The sequence below is a fragment of the Bos mutus genome, chromosome 5, assembly GCF_027580195.1.
Source record: "Bos mutus isolate GX-2022 chromosome 5, NWIPB_WYAK_1.1, whole genome shotgun sequence".
Lineage (NCBI taxonomy): Eukaryota > Metazoa > Chordata > Mammalia > Artiodactyla > Bovidae > Bos > Bos mutus.
The window spans coordinates 42583137-42601942 of record NC_091621.1 but is presented as its reverse complement, the minus strand read 5'-3'; the positions used below and the strand labels follow the sequence as shown (position 1 = coordinate 42601942).

The 18806-nt window shown below is 45.8% G+C and overlaps 1 protein-coding gene across 4 annotated transcripts in view; it reads left to right on the top strand.

Moving 5' to 3' along the window:
• The first annotated feature begins 1496 nt into the window (after positions 1–1496).
• RACGAP1 (Rac GTPase activating protein 1) overlaps positions 1497–18806 on the top strand; it is a 37160-nt gene continuing 19850 nt past the window's right edge. The window contains exons 1-2 of one of the 4 annotated variants that reach the window (XM_070370743.1): positions 13026–13115; positions 14496–14690. In XM_070370743.1, the coding sequence (XP_070226844.1) occupies positions 14674–14690 (17 nt within the window). In that variant the 5' untranslated portion in view covers positions 13026–13115; positions 14496–14673. Of the gene's footprint in view, positions 1606–12971; positions 13116–14495; positions 14691–18806 lie in introns of those variants that run through there. The other 3 variants (XM_070370742.1, XM_070370744.1, XM_005896410.3) reach the window with 3 other exon arrangements.

The window sequence follows — 18806 nt, the reverse complement described above, 5'->3', positions numbered from 1 at the left end:
ACAAGATTATGCAACTATTTACAGATTTCATATGACCAATGCCCTGGGACATAGCTGTGCTGTGCTTAGCCGCTCAGTCGTGTCTGACTCTTTGTGGCCTCATAGACTGTAGCTCACCAAGCTCCTCTGTCCCTGGGATTCTCCAGAATACTGGAGTAGGTTGTCATGCCCTCCTCCAGGGGATCTTCCCAACCCAGGGATTGAACCTAGGTCTCCCACATTATAGGTGGATTCTTTACCATCTGAGCCATCAGGGAAACCCAGGACATAGCTAGGTTTTGTTATTTGCTTCACTTTCACTTTCTAGATGAATAAATGGGAGCTCAGAGAGGTGAGGGGCTTCCTAGGTGGCGCTAGTGGTAAAGAACCCACTTGCCAATGCAAGAGACATAAAAGACACAGGTCAATCCCTGGGTTGGGAAGATCCCCTGGAGGAGGGCATGGCAAGCCACTCCAATATTCTTGCCTGGAAAATCCCCATGGACAGAGGAGCCTGGTGGGCTACAATCTATGGGATCATAAAGAGTCAGACTGAAGTGACTAAGCATGCACGCACAGAGAGGTTAAGTGATGTTGCCCAACACCACTGAAGCCATGAATGGCTGAGTGACCTCAGGATGTCAAAGGTCATGTTGTCCTCCAGCCCCACCCTGCTCAGAGATGCTTAGCAACTCGCAGGAAGCCTTTCAGTTTGGAAGGATACAATAGGGGGGTTAGAACCTAGGCCTCCTCTCCAGCCCCTAGAGCAGTGTTCTTTCTGCTCCATCACCCTGCACCAGTAGAAAAACTGCTGTGGGGAAGCAAGTTTGGCAGTGGAAAAGGAGAAATGATGGTTGGGGAGAGAGGAGGGAGCTGGAACCCAGCGGGTGACTGTGGAGGATGGGGTCAATACTGAGATGGGAGGGCTGGGGCACCCGGGCCTGTCGTTGGCTGGGGCTGGGACCAGCCTTCCCCACTCCATCAGGCCTGGGGCTGCAGGCTGCCAGTGTTCCTCCATCAAGACCCCCGGAGAGCCTGAAATCAAATACTCCTCCTCCCCTGTTCAGGCAGTCTTATTGCCACTGACAGCAAATGTATTGCTCTAATCTTTTCTCATTTCACCAGGATGGGCTCCATTCTGACCTCCCTCCCGGCCTTGAAGCCTTCCTGAGGCAGGGGGGAGGCACTGAGATGGGAGGCGCTGGGGCTGGGCTGTAAGGGAACAGTTGCAGTGATGGCAGATTTGATATGCCTTGTCTCTGGAAGGCGGAAAAAGGCTAGAAAATTTGGAGATCTCTGTGGGGGACCCATGATGAAGGGTCCCCTGTGAAAGCAGATGGGAAAGGCTTGGTGGGCAATGAAGAACCAGGGCCTGGAGCCCCAGGGAAACAGACTTCTGCAGAGCAGACAAGCCTGGGCATGTGTGTTTGTGTATGTGTTGGAGCCAAAATTGTAAGCTTGGGAGATGGTCCTGACAAGATGGGGCAAGGCAGGGTTTGTCCACGCCCTCCAGAGTGACTGACCCACCCTGTCCATCCTCTGTCCACTCTGCTGCCCAAGAAGCCTCGCCGGTATGAAGCCCCCGTGCTCCCCTGGCTGCCTCTCTTTCTGGTCTTCGCTGCTTAGGTGAGCACTCAGGTTCTGTGGTTGTTGTTCCGTTGCCAAGTCGTGTCCGACACTTCGCAACCCCAAGGATTGCAGCACGCCTTCCTATCCTTCATTATCTCCTGGGGTTTGCCCAAGTTCACATCCACTGAATCGGTGATGCCCTCCAACCATGCTTGGCAACCTCAAAAAGGCTTCGTGGGAGGCCTGGGGGTCTGGGAGGGCAGGAGGAGCGGCTCTTGAGAGACACTCAGCCTGGGGGTCAGGGCTGGTGTCTAGAGCCCAGGAAGAGGGGCAGGGGTCGGGTAGGGCAAAGGGACGACTATGGGAAGGAATCTGCTGCTCTGAGCTTTTGAGGGCTGTGAGAAAGGAACAGCTGGTGAGTGGAGCTTGGCAGGGAGGAGAAGTTGGGGGAGTGAGGCAATGTTCTGGCCCTGGGTCTTTCATTTGCTTGGCTAAAATCAAGCCTGAGCTTGTGTGTGTGTGCCTGTCTGTCCCAGGGCAGGGCAGAGCCCCTGTGTTGCGTCATGGGGAGCGCCTGTCTGAGTGCACCTTCAGGTTAAGCTGGAAAGTTTTCTGGATCCTGACAGTCTATGAGTGTGACAGGGCCTCAGCCTTGGGGGTATATTGTGTGGAAATCCACTTCTCTCTTCAAAGTTCTCTGGCCCTTGCCAGGGAGAAACTTCTGATTGGACAGCCTGAGCTGGGTCAGAGCTCTGCCCGGGGTTCAGCAGGGCTGGGGTGGGGTGGGCGAGGGGCTGAAAGTGGAGGAGGGTGCTGGCCTCTATCCCGTCTGGCAGTGAGCTGCTGCTGCTTACTGCCGGGTGAGGCAGCCCACATCTCAGCAAAGGTCTTCTCATAATTACTCCTTTTTTCAGACAAAATCTCTGCCTGAACTGACCTTCTGCTCCTCTCTTACTGTTCCCCAACTCCTTCAGAAAGGAGTCCCTGCCTCCCCAGATCTCCATCTGTTCCCCACACTCCGGAGGTTCATGCCAAGACCACTCCCTCGGGATGGCCATCTGTGCCTTGTTGGTACCTTTTTTTTCCTCCTCCTTTCCTTGTCTGAAGATAGCTGAAGTGGAATGTGAGAACTTTCCTATGAGCCAGGCCAGGAACTGGAGCTCCAGGTCTAACGAGAAGGGAGTGACTGAGATGTATGCAATATGCTGGGTCCCCTCTGGGTCCCTTACCTCCCTCAGATCTGTACATCTCCCTTACAGAGCCTTATGTGTAACATGTCTTCGTTATTGTCTCTAGACACAGGACTGGAACCTGGGTGGTATCCTCTCCCAGTTTGGAACCGCTTTCTCACCCCGTTTCCACGTCGTTTCCAGGATGCAGCGCCCCCTAGTGGCCTAAAATCCCTTCCCTTTTGTAGCTTTGCAGGACGGCCGCTCAACTCCAAAGGATTTCCAAACTTTTTCATTCCAAAACACTTCCAAGACCTTGACATGTTATTAGTGTTGTTTTGTTTTGTTTTTTTGGGGAGCGGTCATGATGCACGGCTTGCGAGATGTTAATTTCCAACGGGGGCTGAACCCAGTTCCTTGGCAGTGAAAGTGCTGAGTCCTAAACATTGGACTGACAGGGAATTCCAGCAGTTGTATTTTTGATATCTGTTGATTGAGAAAGCACCATAATGACTGAGTTCTGGATCTCATCATTAAAACTCATTTGCATTTTATTCATCCCCCAGCAATCATACAGTTACACATAGTCAATCAGTTACACACAGATGGGTTACTCATAGTCTTTATGGCGCCACAGGATAAATCTCCTGTGATTATTCCAAGGCCTCTAAATTTGGGAACCATGGATTTAAACCACTCCTTATGTCACTGATGCGGAGACAGGCCTGGAGAGCAGAAGAGGTCTGTTTAAATTCGGTTGCACCAGAATTTGAATTCAGGGTAGATATGTGCCACAGGGACTGCTAGTTTCAGTCCTATAGGGGCCTAACTGGAAGAAGGCAATGGCACCCCACTCCAGTACTGTTGCCCGGAAAATCCCATGGATGGAGGAGCCTGGTGGGCTGCAGTCCATGGGGTCGCTAAGAGTCAGACACGACTAAGTGACTTCACTTTCACTTTCCACTTTCATGCATTGGAGAAGGAAATGGCAACCCACTCCAGTGTTCTTGCCTGGAGAATCCCATGGACAGAGAAGCCTGGTAAGCTGCAGTCTATGGGGTCGCACAGAGTTGGACACGACTGAAGCGACTTGGCAGGGGCCTAACTAGGGAGGAAGCTGCAGGTAGAAGGTTGGGTGATGGGCAGGAGAGCAAGACCGTCCCCAAGAAGTGCCGAGAGCGCACCCCATCTTCCTTCTGTTCAGAGCAGGTAAAACAAGCCTAGAAGGGTTGCAAAAGGGACCCAGGGGAAGGAGAGAGCAAAGGAACAGAGAATAAGCAGAGATGACAGTCTGCTCTGCTTCCAGCACTTCCCCAATTTACCCAAACTGCGCAGACTTCAGACAAGTCTTTTCACTTCTCTGAGACTCACCTTTGTCGTCTGTAAAATGGGAGGGAACTAGCAGTTTAACTTTCCCCTCTCTGTGGGAATAATACTTTGCTTGTCCCATAGGACTGTTCAGAGAATCTAATGAAATGTGTGTGAAAGTTCCCCAGCAACAGCTGGGGAAGAGAACTTTGAATACATGATCTCCTTTTTAAACCTTAAATCAACAGATAGTAGAAGTTGAACAGAGATGGAGAGAGCCCAGATCTGATTCCAGGCCTGACTCTAAGAACTGGCTCTTGACTTAACTTTCAGGGTTAAAAATTAGTAGTGTTGCTACCTGTTACAGTTTACATGAATCTCTGGCCTTTTTTCAGAACCAGCTACTTTCCTCTTCCTTTTCTCAGCCTGTCTCCCTACAGTTCCAGCCACCTTGAACTCAGAGTAGCTGAGCATCCTTTGAATGAAGTATGGGCAGGCAGTAGGGCTTGCTCGGTCAGCTGAGCTGGGCACAATGAGAAGGGAAGTATACTAGTGTTGGTGGGAGAGGGGATGGGGGGCAGTACAAGGTAAAAGTGAAAAGTGAAAGTGAAGTCGCTCAGTTCAGTTCAGTTCAGTTCAGTTGCTCAGTCAGTCGTGTCTGACTCTTTGTGACCCCATGAATCGCAGCACGCCAGGCCTCCCTGTCCATCACCAACTCCCGGAGTTCACTCAGACTCACATCCATCGAGTCAGTGATGCCATCCAGCCATCTCATCCTCTGTCGTCCCCTTCTCCTCCTGCCCCTAATCCCTCCCAGCATCAGAGTCTTTTCCAATGAGTCAACTCTTCCCATGAGGTGGCCAAAGTACTGGAGTTTCAGCTTTAGCATCATTCCTTCCAAAGAAATCCCAGGGCTGATCTCTTTCAGAATGGACTGGTTGGATCTCCTTGCAGTCCAAGGGACTCTCAAGAGTCTTCTCCAACACCACGGTTCAAAAGCATCAATTCTTTGGCACTCAGCCTTCTTCACAGTCCAAGTCTCACATCCATACATGACCACAGGAAAAACCATAGCCTTGACTAGACGAACATTTGTTGGCAAAGTAATGTCTCTGCTTTTGAATATGCTATCTAGGTTGGTCATAACTTTCCTTCCAAGGAGTAAGCGTCTTTTAATTTCATGGCTGCAGTCACCATCTGCAGTGATTTTGGAGCCCAGAAAAATAAAGTCTGACACCGTTTCCACTGTTTCCCCATCTATTTCCCATGAAGTGATGGGACCAGATGCCATGATCTGCATTTTCTGATGTTGAGCTTTAAGCCAACTTTTTCACTCTCCTCTTTCACTTTCATCAAGAGGCTTTTTAGTTCCTCTTCACTTTCTGCCATAAGAGTGGTGTCATCTGCATATCTGAGGTTATTGATATCTCTCCCGGCAATCTTGATTCCAGCTTGTGTTTCTTCCAGTCTTCTTGCATTTCTCATGACGTACTCTGCATATAAGTTAAATAAGCAGGGTGACAATATACAGCCTTGACGTAGTCCTTTTCCTATTTGGAACCAGTCTGTTGTTCCATGTCCAATTCTAACTGTTGCTTCCTGACCTGCATATAGATTTCTCAAGAGGCAGGTCAGGTGGTCTGGTATTCCCATCTCTTGAAGAATTTTCCATAGTTTATTGTGATCCATACAGTCAAAGGCTTTGGCATAGTCAATAAAGCAGAAATAGATGTTTTTCTGGAACTCTCTTGCTTTTCCATGATCCAGCGGATGTTGGCAATTTGATCTCTGGTTCCTCTGCCTTTTCTAAAACCAGCTTGAACATCAGGAAGTTCACGGTTCACATATTGCTGAAGCCTGGCTTGGAGAATTTTGAGCATTACTTTACTAGCATGTGAGATGAGTGCAATTGAAGTCGCTCAGTCCTATTCAACTCTTTGTGACCCTAAGGACTGTAGCCTACCAGGCTCCTCTTTCCATGGGATTTTCCAGTGGGTCTCAAACTTGTTTGCACATCAGAATCACTTGGGAAGTTTTTAGAAAATTCCCTAGTCTCACTCTTCATGATTCTAGGCCTTGGACACATATTTTGGATTCTCATGACCAGCTGGGCAGGAAAGGGGTGGTGAGGCTACTTTACTTTCTTGGGGGTAGCCATTCAACAGCAATTCTAGAGCACTGGGTTCTCAGTGAAGTCACCCCATCAGTAGCATCAGCATCACCTGGAAATGCATTAGAAATGCAAGTCCTCAGGCCCTACCAAAGACTTAATGACCAGAAACTCTAACCGTGGGCCCAGCAACCTGTTTCAACAAGAACCCTTGAGGGGATTCTGATGCATACTTGACAACCCCTGGTCTAGAGGAGGAACCTACTGAAGGTCAGGCACGTGGAAGTGCTGTGGTCTTGGCTTTTAAGGAGGCTGGAATTTAGCAGAAAGAAGTTCAGGACCTCAATAAATGCATCTCTTCCCCTAGGCAAGGGTCTAAGGAACCTGAGCACCTGGGAGAGGCACAGATGTGTTTCTATAAGGGGACTTGGTTGTATTAGAGTCTGATTTAATTCAATACATTATTCATTGTGAGAGGGTGATTCCTAGGCATGGGGCAGGAAAAACATGGGTTTGGGAAGATTTGTTTTGTTTTCAGTGAGAGGGAGGTCATCAGAAGAGAGAAAGGAAAAACAAAAGACAGGGAGACACAAAGTAATAAGAACTAAAACTTATGTGGAGCCCTTACTATATGCCAGGCACTGTGCTAAGAGTTTTGCAAACACTGTCTCATTTAATCCTCCCAACAGCCCTTTAAACTATAATTATCACTCCCATTTAATGCATAGAGAAATGGAGGCACAGACAAGTCAAGCTGCCCATAGAAGCAGACCTTGAACCAGGGCCAAAATAACTCCTGAGCCCATGCATTTTACCAATATGCTTTGGTGCCTCTCTTAGAGAACAAGAAGAAGTTCTCACTTGCCATTTGCTAAAAAAAAAAAAAACTCTTCAATGGCTCACTAGTGCCTGGAGAATTAAACTTATCTTATACGGCTTGGTATTCAAGGTCTCTTATTCTGTGATACCAAAATTCCCTCCAGCCTTTACCACCCCCTATCAAGATTCTTGCACTTCCGCCACGCTGGATTAATTTCTCCATCTTCTCTGAACATTTCTGACTACTTCACTTCCCAGTCCCCTCCCCGTTGGGATCCTATCCATTCCTCGAGCTCAACTCAAATGCCTCTTCCTCCCTGATTCCCAGCCAGAAGAGGGCTTGCTCCCCCGCCCCGAACCCCTGGGGACACACTCCGCATCTCCGTACTCTGCGCCGTGTGTAGGGCGCAGTACACCGTACACCTAAGTACACGTAAGTGCTCCACACGTGCTGGTGTAATTGACAAAGGGAACAGTGATTCTCGAATGGAGGTAGGGAGTAAGACCTGTAGAGATGGTGAGCAAATGAGAAGGAATTGGGAGATAAAAGCCGAAATGGGGAGAGGATGAAGACAAACACTGGGCGGCAACCAGACGGCCCGCCGCCAGGGCCGCGTCTCCTCCAGCCCCGCCCGGCCTTCCCATCCCCCCCACCCCGCTACTGCCCAGCGACCGACGGTGCCGGCTCCCCGGTCGCTACTTCTGGGCAGGCGGCCCGCCCGACTCGAGGTGGGGCGCCGGGGTGGCGGGGCCGCGCGCTCGACCGGCCATCCGCGTCCTCGCATTAGCATAAATCCCATTAGCGGCTCCGGCGCGCCGCGGCGGCCGGGGGAGCGGGTAGGGCGAGGGCGGGCGTAACGGTGCTAATGCATCCTTCGACGGCGCGGTACAGCAGGCAGAGGCCCTTCTACAACTATTACCTCGCTGGTTCCTCCAAATCACCCGGTGCGTGGGGCTCTCCCAATGCGAGAGATTAAATAACCAGGCCAACATCTCGCCTCTAATAAGTGGCAGGGCCGGGAATCGAATCTGTGCTTTCTGGCATCAGTTCTCATGCTTTTCCCATCACAGCTCCAGGATGCCTCCCTACCCAGAGAACTACAGTTTGAGAAGAAAGGGGTTTAAAACATCCCTACACACACACACACACACACACACACACACACACACACATATGCACACACACACACATTTTCAAGGGCTGGTGTAGCAGGGAAGGGGGTTGAATGGAATGGGAGGGGTGTGGTGGTGCTTTGGGGGAAGGGAGGAATGGGGGTGTCAGTATCACCAACCCTCACCCATCATTTGGGACACAGAGTTTGGATGGTGGGGTGGAATGCTCCCACTGTCTTATTGAATGCACCTCTGCTCCCTCACATGACTATTTATTGGAGCTGCAAAAGCAAGAGATTATAGCAGTAAATTAGAGGAGTACAATCTCTGTTCTCTGGACGTTTATGGTCTTGTGGGTAAAATCAGGAATATTTGCTGGGCACTCACTGTGTGCCAGAAACTGTGCAAAGTGTTTTATATGGACAGCTCACTTATCTATGAAATAGGTATTATTATGATTTCCATTCCTAGACAAGTGAGCAAAGGCACAGATGGCTTCTAAAAGTCCATATAGTTGGTGACTAGAAGAACCAGGAAGATGAAAAAGATGAGCTGACCTGTGGGAGGAAGTCGTTCTAGGGAAGCTTATAGGGAAAGGCATGGCTCTAGGCCTCGGAGACCTCCCTGAGCAAGGCAGAAAACATCTCAGCTGCTGCAAAGGATTAGGAAAATTTAGCCAGGTGAAGAGGCTGTGGCGGTGGGAAAGAGGAGCTGGAAATGCCAGACGGTCACGAAATGCAGCTCTAAGGGCAAGCCAGGGCCAGGTTAGGAGAGCCTTGTTAAGGATTTTGGTCTTTATTGAGGAGGAAGTTGAAGTCATTAATGGTTTTAAACAAGAGAGAAGCATGATTAGAATTACATTCTTAAAAGATCATTCAGGGTGTAAAAAATGCAAGTGAAGGGTAACCAGATTCACTGATGGCTTGGACAACTGAGTTGGGATTAAGGTGGAGAAGGTAGGAAGAAGTGGATACATACAAAGAGATACTTAAGAACTGCGCTGAAGTAGGACTTCTCTGGTAGTCCAGTGGTTAAGAATCCACCTGCCGATGCAGGGGACACAGGTTTGATCCCTGGCCTGAGAAGATTCCACATGCCATGGGGTGATGAATCTCACAGGCCACTGCTACTGGAGTCCCTGTGCTCTAGAAACCCCGAAAGTGGCAACTCCTGAGCCCGCGTGCCCTAGAGCCTGCACTCTGCCACCACAATGAGAAGCCTGGGCACCAGCAAGTAAGACCCAGCGCAGCCAAGTGATAAAAGAAAAAAATAAAAGAATATTTTTTTTAAAAAGACTTGTTTTAAGTAATTGGATAAGGGGTGAAGGGGAGAAGGGGAGAACTGAGTCATTGTACATCCCCTTCTCTCCCTCAACCCCTAATCATTTAATAAATCCATTTCATTTCATGAATATCTTTGCCACCTGTCCCCTCCTTTCCATTCCCACTGCCACTTGTCTAATTCAGCTTGTGTCCTCTCCCTAACAATGAAGCAAGTCTTTCTACTTTCAGATTTTCCCCTCTCTAAACAAACCTCCATGCCATTTGAGCATGGTGGTTGTGGTTTAGTCACTAAGTCATGTCCAAGGCTTGCGACCCTATGAACTGTAGCCTGCCACATTCCTCTGTCCATGACATTTTCTGGGCAAGAATACTGGAGTGAGTTTCCATTTCCTTCTCCAGGGGATCTTCCCAACCCAGGTTTCCTGCACTGCAGGCAGTCTCCTGCGTTGCAGGTGGATTCTTTACTACTGAGCCATCAGGGAAGCCCCCATTTGAGCACATGACCTATGTAAAATGCAAGCATAATCAGAGTCAACCCAGGCCCTATTATCTTGTCATTGTGTCAATTATAGGATAAAGTCCCATCCCTTCCTAGTCTGGTCATTCTTTGCTAGCGTACATTACATGTGTCAAAGCTATGGTTTTTCCAGTAGTCATGTATGGATGTGAGAGTTGGACTATAAAGAAACCTGAGTGCCGAAGAATTGATGCTTTTTGAACTGTGGTGTTGGAGAAGACTCTTGAGAGTCCCTTTGACTGCAAGGAGATCCAACCAGTCCATCCTAAAAGGAAATCAACCCTGAATATTCATTGGGAGGACTGAAGCTGAAGCTCCAATACTTTGGCCACCTGATGTGAAAAGCTGACACTGAAAAAGACCCTGATGCTGGGAAAAATTGAGGGCAAGAGGAGAAGGGGATGACAGAGGATGAGATGGTTGGATGGCATCACTGTCTCAATGGACACGAGTTTGAGCAAACTCAAGGAGATAGTGATGGACAGAGAAGCCTGGCATGCTGCAATTCATGGTATCTCAAAGAGTTGGACAGGATTTAGTGACTGAACAACAACAATATTATGTGTTGTAAGGATCAGTAGAGATCTGTGCTGTGTGGTTGTAATGTAAACTCTCTTGTCTGAGGAGGCCTTACAAATAGCTGTGAAAAGAAGAGAAGCAAAAGGCAAAGGAGAAAAGGAAAGATATACCCATTTGAATGCAGAGTTCCAAAGAATAGCAAGAAGAGATAAGAAAGCCTTCCTCAGCGAACAATGCAAAGAAATAGAGGAAAACAATATAATGGGAAAGACTAGAGACCTCTTCAAGAAAATTAGAGATACCAAGGGAACATTTCATGCAAAGATGGGCACAATAAAGGACAGAAATGGTAGGGACCTAACAGAAGCAGAAGATATTAAGAAGAGGTGGCAAGAATACACAGAAGAACTATACAAAAAAGATCTTCATGACCCAGATAACCATGATGGTGTGATTACTCACCTAGAGCCAGACATCCTGGAAAGTGAAGTCAAGTGGACCTTAGGAAGCATCACTATGAACAAAGCTAGTGGAGGTGATGGAATTTCAGTTCACCTATTTCAAATCCTAAAAGATGATGCTGTGAAAGTACTGCACTCAATATGCCAGCAAATCTGGAAAACTCAGCTGTGGCCACAGGACTGGAAAAGGTCAGTTTTCATTTCAATCCCAAAGGAAGGCAATGCCAAAGAATGTTCAAACTACTGTGCAATTGCACTCATCTCACATGCTAGCAAAGTAATGCTCAAAATTCACCAAGCCAAGCTTCAACAGCATGTGAACTGTGAACTTCCAGATGTTCAAGCTGGATTTAGAAAAGGCAGAGGAACCAGAGATCAAATTGCAACATCTGTTGGATCATTGAAAAAGCAAGAGAGTTCTGGAAAAAACATCTACTTCTGCATTTTTGACTATGCCAAAACCTTTGACTGTGTGGATCACAACAAACTGTGGAAAATTCTTAAAGAGACAGAAATACCAGACCACCTGACCTGTATCCTGAGAAATCTGTATGCAGGTCAGGAAGCAACAGTTAGAACTGGACATGGAACAACAGACTGGTTCCAAATCAGGAAAGGAGTGCATCAAGGCTGTATATTGTCACCCTGCTTATTTAACTTATATGCAGAGTACATCATGAGAAATCCTGGCTGCATGAAGTACAAGCTGGAATCAAGATTGCCAGGAGAAATATCAATAATCTCAGATATGCAGATGACACCACCCTTATGGCAGAAAGTGAAGAACTAAAGAGTCTCTTGATGAAAGTGAAAGAGGAGAGTGGCTTAAAACTCAGCATTCAGAAAACTAAGATCATGGCATCTAGTCCCATAACTTCATGGCAAATAGATGGGGAAGCAATGGAAACAGTGACAGACTTTATTTTGGGGGGGCTCCAAAATCACTGCAGATGGTGACTGCAGCCATGAAATTAAAAGACGCTTACTCCTTGGAAGAAAAGTTATGACCAATCTAGACAGCATATTAAAAAGCAGAGACATTATTTTGCCAACAAAGGTCCGCCTAGTCAAAGCTATGGTTTTTCCAGTAGTCATGTATGGATGTGAGAGTTGGACTATAAAGAAAGCTGAGCGCCGAAGAATTGATGGCCTGTCAATGGCACCCCACTCCAGTACTCTTGCCTGGAAAATCCCATGGACAGAGGAGCCTGGTACGCTGCAGTCCATGGGGTTGCGAAGAGTCGGATACGACTGAGCGACTTCACTTTCACTTTTTACCTTCATGCATTGGAGAAGGCAATGGCAACCCACTCCAGTGTTCTTGCCTGGAGAATCCCAGGGACGGCGGAGCCTGGTGGGCTGCTGTCTATGGGGTCGCACAGAGTTGGACACGACTGAAGCGACTTAGCAGCAGCAGCAGCAGCAGCAGCAGCTGGAGAAGACTCTTTGAGAGTCCCTTGGACTGCAAGGGGATCCAACCAATCCATTCTAAAGGAAATCAGTCCTGAATATTCATTGGAACGACTGATTCTGAAGCTGAAATTCCAATACTTTGGCCACCTGATGCAAACTGACTCATTTGAAAAGTCCCTGATGCTGGGAAAGATTGAAGGTGGGAGGAGAAGGGGACGACAGAGGATGAGATGGTTGGATGGCATCACCGACTCCACGGACATGAGTCTGAGTAAACTCCGGGAGTTGGTGATGGACAGGGAGGCCTGGCGAGCTGCAGTCCATGGGGTCGCAGAGTCGACTGAGGGACTGAACTGAACTGAACTGTCGGCTCAGTAAATCTTCCGAAATTCTTCCTATTGAATGGAGAGATGATCCACTTCTCAGTTAAGAATTTCCAAAAGTCCTATTTCCGGGTCTGGGGAAAACAGGCCCAGAAAAATTTGCCCTCAAAAAGTATCATTTGCCTTTAGTCAACATGGTATCTTGAATGCCTTCAAGAAAGTGTTCCGGAGGGAGTGGGGCGAAGGGAGAAAGAAAACCCCCAAAACTGTTGACCTTAGTCAAGATGGGTGCCTTTGGCCTCGCTCTATCAGAATGCGCATGCCCTCTCTTGTGTCCCCGCCCTTCTCCGTTGCCCTGGCGTGTGCGTCAGAGCGTGGGCGGGGGGAAACACCGCGGGAGGAATAAATTTCTCTGTGATTGGTTGGTGCAGGATTTCAAACCTGGCCTAGCGGCGCGGTGCTGTTCTGCCGTTGGGTGAGACGCGGAGGGAAGTAGAAGGCCGCCCGGGTGGGGCCAGGCGGACCCGAAAAGGTGGGTGTCGGGGGTTGCGAGGAGAGGTGTTTGTGGCGCTGGGTCTTTTGGGGGAGGGAGGCGTCCCCGGTGGTGAGCTGTGGCCCTCACGGGGTCGGGGTAGGGGGAGGCCGGCACCTACAGCTCCTCCTCCGCGGCCCTCCTCCGGCCGGGGGCGCGGGCGGCCTGAGCGGGCTTTACTTAGGGAGTGGGGGGTTCTTTAGTGGCGCCATGTTTTGTGGAGAGCCGGGGGCGTCTTTTTGAGATGGTGACTTCAACAGGGCAGAAGCTACCCCAAATAAATGGCTTTCACTTAAAGACAGAAAGTAGGTGGGGTAGCAAGACTTTTTCGACGGTTCTTTTCGGAGGAACAAAACTTTTTCAATGGGAAAAGCCCTGGTGTTCTAGAGGCCGAGGCGGCTTGGAGTGGAGCCCCACTTTCTAGTGGGCTGTGTGAGTCTCGGAAAATGATGACATTTGCCTTTCTCATTAAAATCTCAGCCTTAGAAACAGCAAGGCCTTACTTTATCCTTTCACATAGATCCCTGTTCATATCTAGATCCTATAGACTCATCTACAGAGGGAGTCTATAGGAGGGAGTGTATAGGATTGTGGGTTGGGTGGGAAGATAAGCTTTTTTTTTTTAAAGAAACGTCATCGTACTCTTTAATGTGGTGGGTGAGCTTTCGAGTTATTGAAAATGTTTAGGGAGCACGCCTTTCCTATAGGTTAATCATTCAACAGGCATTCAGTGCAAAATTAAGTACAAGACAGTCTTACTTGGCTTTAAATGAGCTTGCAACTTATTTGTGCTAATAGAACTTAGAAAGATAACTGTGGTGAATATAGTAGGCCTTTACACTGTTGAGAATACGTTAGTCCGGCCCTTTTAGAAAATATTTTGCACCATTTATCAAGAGTCATAAGAGATTTTTTTTACCATCTAACTTGGTACTCCAAGCCTTGGAAGTGCATTTTTAAGGAACATGGCCACTTGAAGAAAAACACTGTCCGTAGTGATGTTCAGCTTATTCGTTCATTGAATATTTTATCATCATTTGCCAAATGTCAGTTATTGTTCTAGGCACCAGAAACTCATCAGTGAGCAAAAATCTCTGCCTTCTTGGACGTTAAACTAGTGGGGAGACAAACAATAAACCAAATAAGTCAGTTAATATGTAAATATGTTAGATGTAGATAAATTTTTTTGAGCAAAGTAAAGCAGGAGTTTGGGGGGAAAGATGCAATTTGAAAGGGTGGTTAACAATGGGACAATGTTTTTTTTAATTGAAGTGTAGTTGATTGACAGTGTTGTGTTAGTTTCTGGTTACAGCAAAGTGAATCATGTTCTTTTTCATATTTTTTTCCATTATGGATTTTCTCCATTATGGATAATTACAGGTCCTGCTATACAGTACTCTTGCCTGGAAAATCCCATGGACGGAGGGGCCTGGTGGGCTGCAGTCCATGGGGTCGCTAGGAGTGGGACACTACTGAGCGACTTCACTTTGACTTTTCACTTTCATGCATTGGAGAAGGAAATGGCAACCCACTCCAGTGTTCTTGCCTGGAGAATCCCATGGATGGAGGAACCTGGTAGGCTACAGTCTATGGGGTCGCAAAGAGTCGGACACGACTGACTGACTTCACTTTCCTTTCACTTTCTTTCGTTTTTGGTTGCCATAAGTTGGTTTTCCATTTCTGTTTCATAAATAAGTTCATTTGTGCTGTATTTTAGATTTTACATATAAGCAATGTCATATGGTATTTGTCTTTTTCTGATTTCCTTCACTTAGTATGATAATCTCTAGGTCCATCCATGTTGCTGCAGATGGCATTATTTCATTCAGGGCTGAGTAGTATTCTACTGTGTGTGTGTGTGTATATACATATGTGTGTGTGTATATATTACGTGTAGTATATATATGTGTATATATATTACACACACACACACACCCGTACATGCCCCTTCTTTATCCATGCATCTGTTGATGGGCATTTAGGTCGTGTCCATGTCATAGCTATTGTAAATAGTGCTGCTGTGAACATTGGGGTGCATATATTTTTCAAACCATAGTTTTTTTCTGGATATATGCCCAGGAGTGGGATTACCAAATCATATGGCAAGTCTGTTTTTAGTTTTTCAGGACCTTCCGTACTGTTTTTTCCGTAGTGGCTGCTCCAGTTTATAATCCTGCCAACAGCGCAGGAAGGTTCCCTTTTCTCCATACCCTCTCTAGCATTTGTTATTTGCAGACTTTTTAATGATGGCCATTCTGACTTGTGTGAGGTGGTACCTCATTGTGATTTTGATATGCATTTCTCTAATAATTAGTGATGTTGAACATCTTTTCATGTGCTTTTGGGCGGCCTGTATGAGTAAATGACATTTGAATAAATACCTGAAGAAAGTGAGGGAGTGACCATATGAAAAATTCTAAGTAGAGGTAAACAGAATTACCCAAATGTTCAAGGAAGAGAACAGTTAAATAAATGTTCATCAACTTCTTGCAACTTAATGGAAACATGGTAGAAAAAAGTAAGACAATATATAAATCTATGATTGCAGTTCTATGAAATATGAGTGCATAATGGGCAAAGATTACTTAGGGAGGTGCATTGAGTTCAGGGTGGTGAGGTTTTAGTTTCACCATTAAAAAATGTTACTTTTTTTCTGAACAGAGAAAATTAACAGTATGAGGCAGCATTTTATATCTGCCAGATGAGTGTTTTAGATAATAAAGAGGTTGTTTTATACTAAAATGATTACGGAACGCTTTCCATAAGTTGATAATACTTACATTAGACCCTGAAGAATGGAACACTTTGGAATGGAAAGAATTCACAGAAGAAAAAGAATAAAAGGAGAACTTAGTATAATGAACTGGTAATGATTTTATGAAAAATAGTAATTTGTCTCGTTCTGCTTTTTTTTTTGTGGGGGGGGCGCGTACTGCACGGGCTTGTGGGATCCTAGTTCCCCCACCAGGATAGCTGGGCCCTCCACAGTGAAAGTGCAGAGCCCTAACTGCTGGACTGCCAGGGAATTCCCTCTTATTCCGTATTTTAATCTTCATTCATGTTGGACTGAAGATGTTCTGTTTACTCTTTCTGCAGTTGACTTGCTCATGAGAACATTTGTTTTCAAGATATTCCTTCTGCCTGCCAGTTGAATAGAGGCTTTGATATGGTGAAGCAAAAGCTGGACATTTGGGAAAAAGAATTGTTCTGAAATAACTTTCATATGAAAGCATTTTGTAGTATTGAGACAGTCTTAGGGGATGTTTTTCCTTGGCAGCAGAGAACTGGTATTGTTAATTTCTTGGGACTCTTCAGATTTAGTAACGTTTGTGAGAATGTTTTTCATCAAAACTCTTTCCTGAAAAACTCATTGCTTTGTCTTACAATATTTAACACTCTTGATGCATCTAAAACCTGATGTATAGGTCTCTTAATAATGTTATTTGTAGGGGGAGGAAGAAGAGGATAGAGACTTTTCCCAGGATACCCTGCAGTAAGATCTGCAATAGTCTGTTATTCTGAAGGATGATGTCTGTTCTCTTGGCTGGGTGATTGAAATTAAATTGGGGACTCAAAGCAATCACATCAAGCTGAGACTCTTTCCTGGTGATGCCAAATTGCTCCCTTAAGGATACTCACAGATTGGGAATCTGTAACATAGTGACTTCTCCACCTCTGGGGCTTCTCATCAATAACAGCTGAGATTCTCTAGCACCTTTTTGTTTAAAGTGCTCCACAAACTGATTTCCTTGCTACACACAAGGATCATTTCAGCTTTCCCAGAAGACAGCCGCCTCTGTAGTGAAAAAGTGACAGCTGTTTTACAGCTGCACAGCAATGTACTACAATATGACTTTGTTTGTGTTTCCGTTCACATTAGTGTATCTGCTAGCTATGAGCTAAATAATAAAGGGGGAGAAATAAACAAGTATTCATGAGGGTGAAGATGTGACCCAGCAGGAAAATTAACACGATTTTTAGTTGATACTGAATAGAATGAGTAAATTTTAACTTGTCAAGATATCAGGGTTAGTACTGATACAGAAAGATATTTTTGTCATCTATAAATAATTCCTTAGAGTCACTTCTATAGAACATAAATAAAAATACATAGTTCCCCAGCATACAAAGTGAAGATTATATTTTCTGGTGCTGTTTGGATTGCCCAAAGTAATTCTGTCTTAGAGGAAAAACTAGCTCTTCTCAGATGCTATGAGGCTCATGTAGAAGAGCTTGTTTAAGAGCCTAGACCATGTCAAATTTTACTGTCTCCTCCGTTTTTGATTTGAAGTCCAGCTGTGGTTTGCTAATCACTATTCTAGGATGTAACTAACAACAATCACACAAAAACAAAACCAAAAAATTTATACCCACTCTAATACCCTATAGTCTTATTGTGAGGTTTGCTTTATACAGTATAAAACTTTTATCTCCATTAATTTGTAGAATTCTTTGAGGCAAATATGGCAAGTGTTTTTGTTCCCATTTATAGATGTGTTTCAGAATTTTAAGTGACTTATCCACGGTTATACAACAGGTAAATAAAAGAACTAAAAGTTTATCCTAGGGCTTCTGTCACCTTTATTTAACTGTTTTCTTTGTTTCCATGTATATTAAACATGTTCAGGTAGAATGGAAATGCTTTTGACAATTAAATCATGTGGGGAATGTGTGTGTATTCATTCATGAGTTTGTTCTCTGGCTTCAATTTATCAAGTGTTTTTTTTTCTTTTTTTTTTTTTAATACTGAGCCTTTGCAATTTAGTTCCAAATGTAAGGTTTCTCCTTTCAAATTTAGAGTCTAGCTGGGACATAGCTGGTGAAGTTAAAATAGAGTACAAGATGAATGTGCCACGTGAGCAAAGCAGTTGAGGAAAGATTGGGACCAGAGAGGTCAGTTGAAGTGAATGTTAATGACCTGCATGTGTTGAGGGGCTGGCTGTAACATGCATAAGAGAAGAATCCACAAAGTTCGGTGACTATATTTGTAAGAAAGGGAGTAACTTAAGGTGACTCTGAGGTTTGAAACTGAGTGACTGGGAGAATGATAAAAATAAGAAAATCAAAGTTTGATGTCAGGAGGAGGAGGACCAGGGTAGGTCAGTGGGTAGAGTAGTTGATAATATATGTGAGGGAAGGATGTTTTCAAAATCAAGCTCGGCATCCAAGTCATCCCGAATTGAGAGCTATAGGATTGAGTCGGCGGAGGGAGAGCTGAGGGCCAGAGAGAGAAATGGGGGGGCTGTCTGTAGCTATGCAATGACTCAAATGGGGTAGTTGGATACATTCAAACAGCTGTCTCCTAGGTACTAGGCATCCTGTTAGGAGAACAATGTAGATTGGGGTAGTTGTGTGAGATCACAGTTACTACGGTGAGATGTCCCCAAGTAGGTACTCTGTGTCTTTAGTCTTTTCAGGAATCAAGTTGTGTTTTCAAGAAAGTACCTCCACACAGTGCTCACTCTAGGGAGTGGTGTACACAAGAAAATAGTGAAACAAGAATAGAGGAACTTGAGAAAATAAAGAATTTCTCTTAAAGGGGACAGAGAATCAGATTGTTGTCATTTAAGTCGTAAAAGTCCTCTGATTTTTTTTTTTAATAACCAGTTTTCGGTATTCTAGTTGCACTGTCGAATTTTCCTTTTCTGCTTGTGTGCTCAGTCGTGTTTGACTCTTTGCAACCCCATGGAC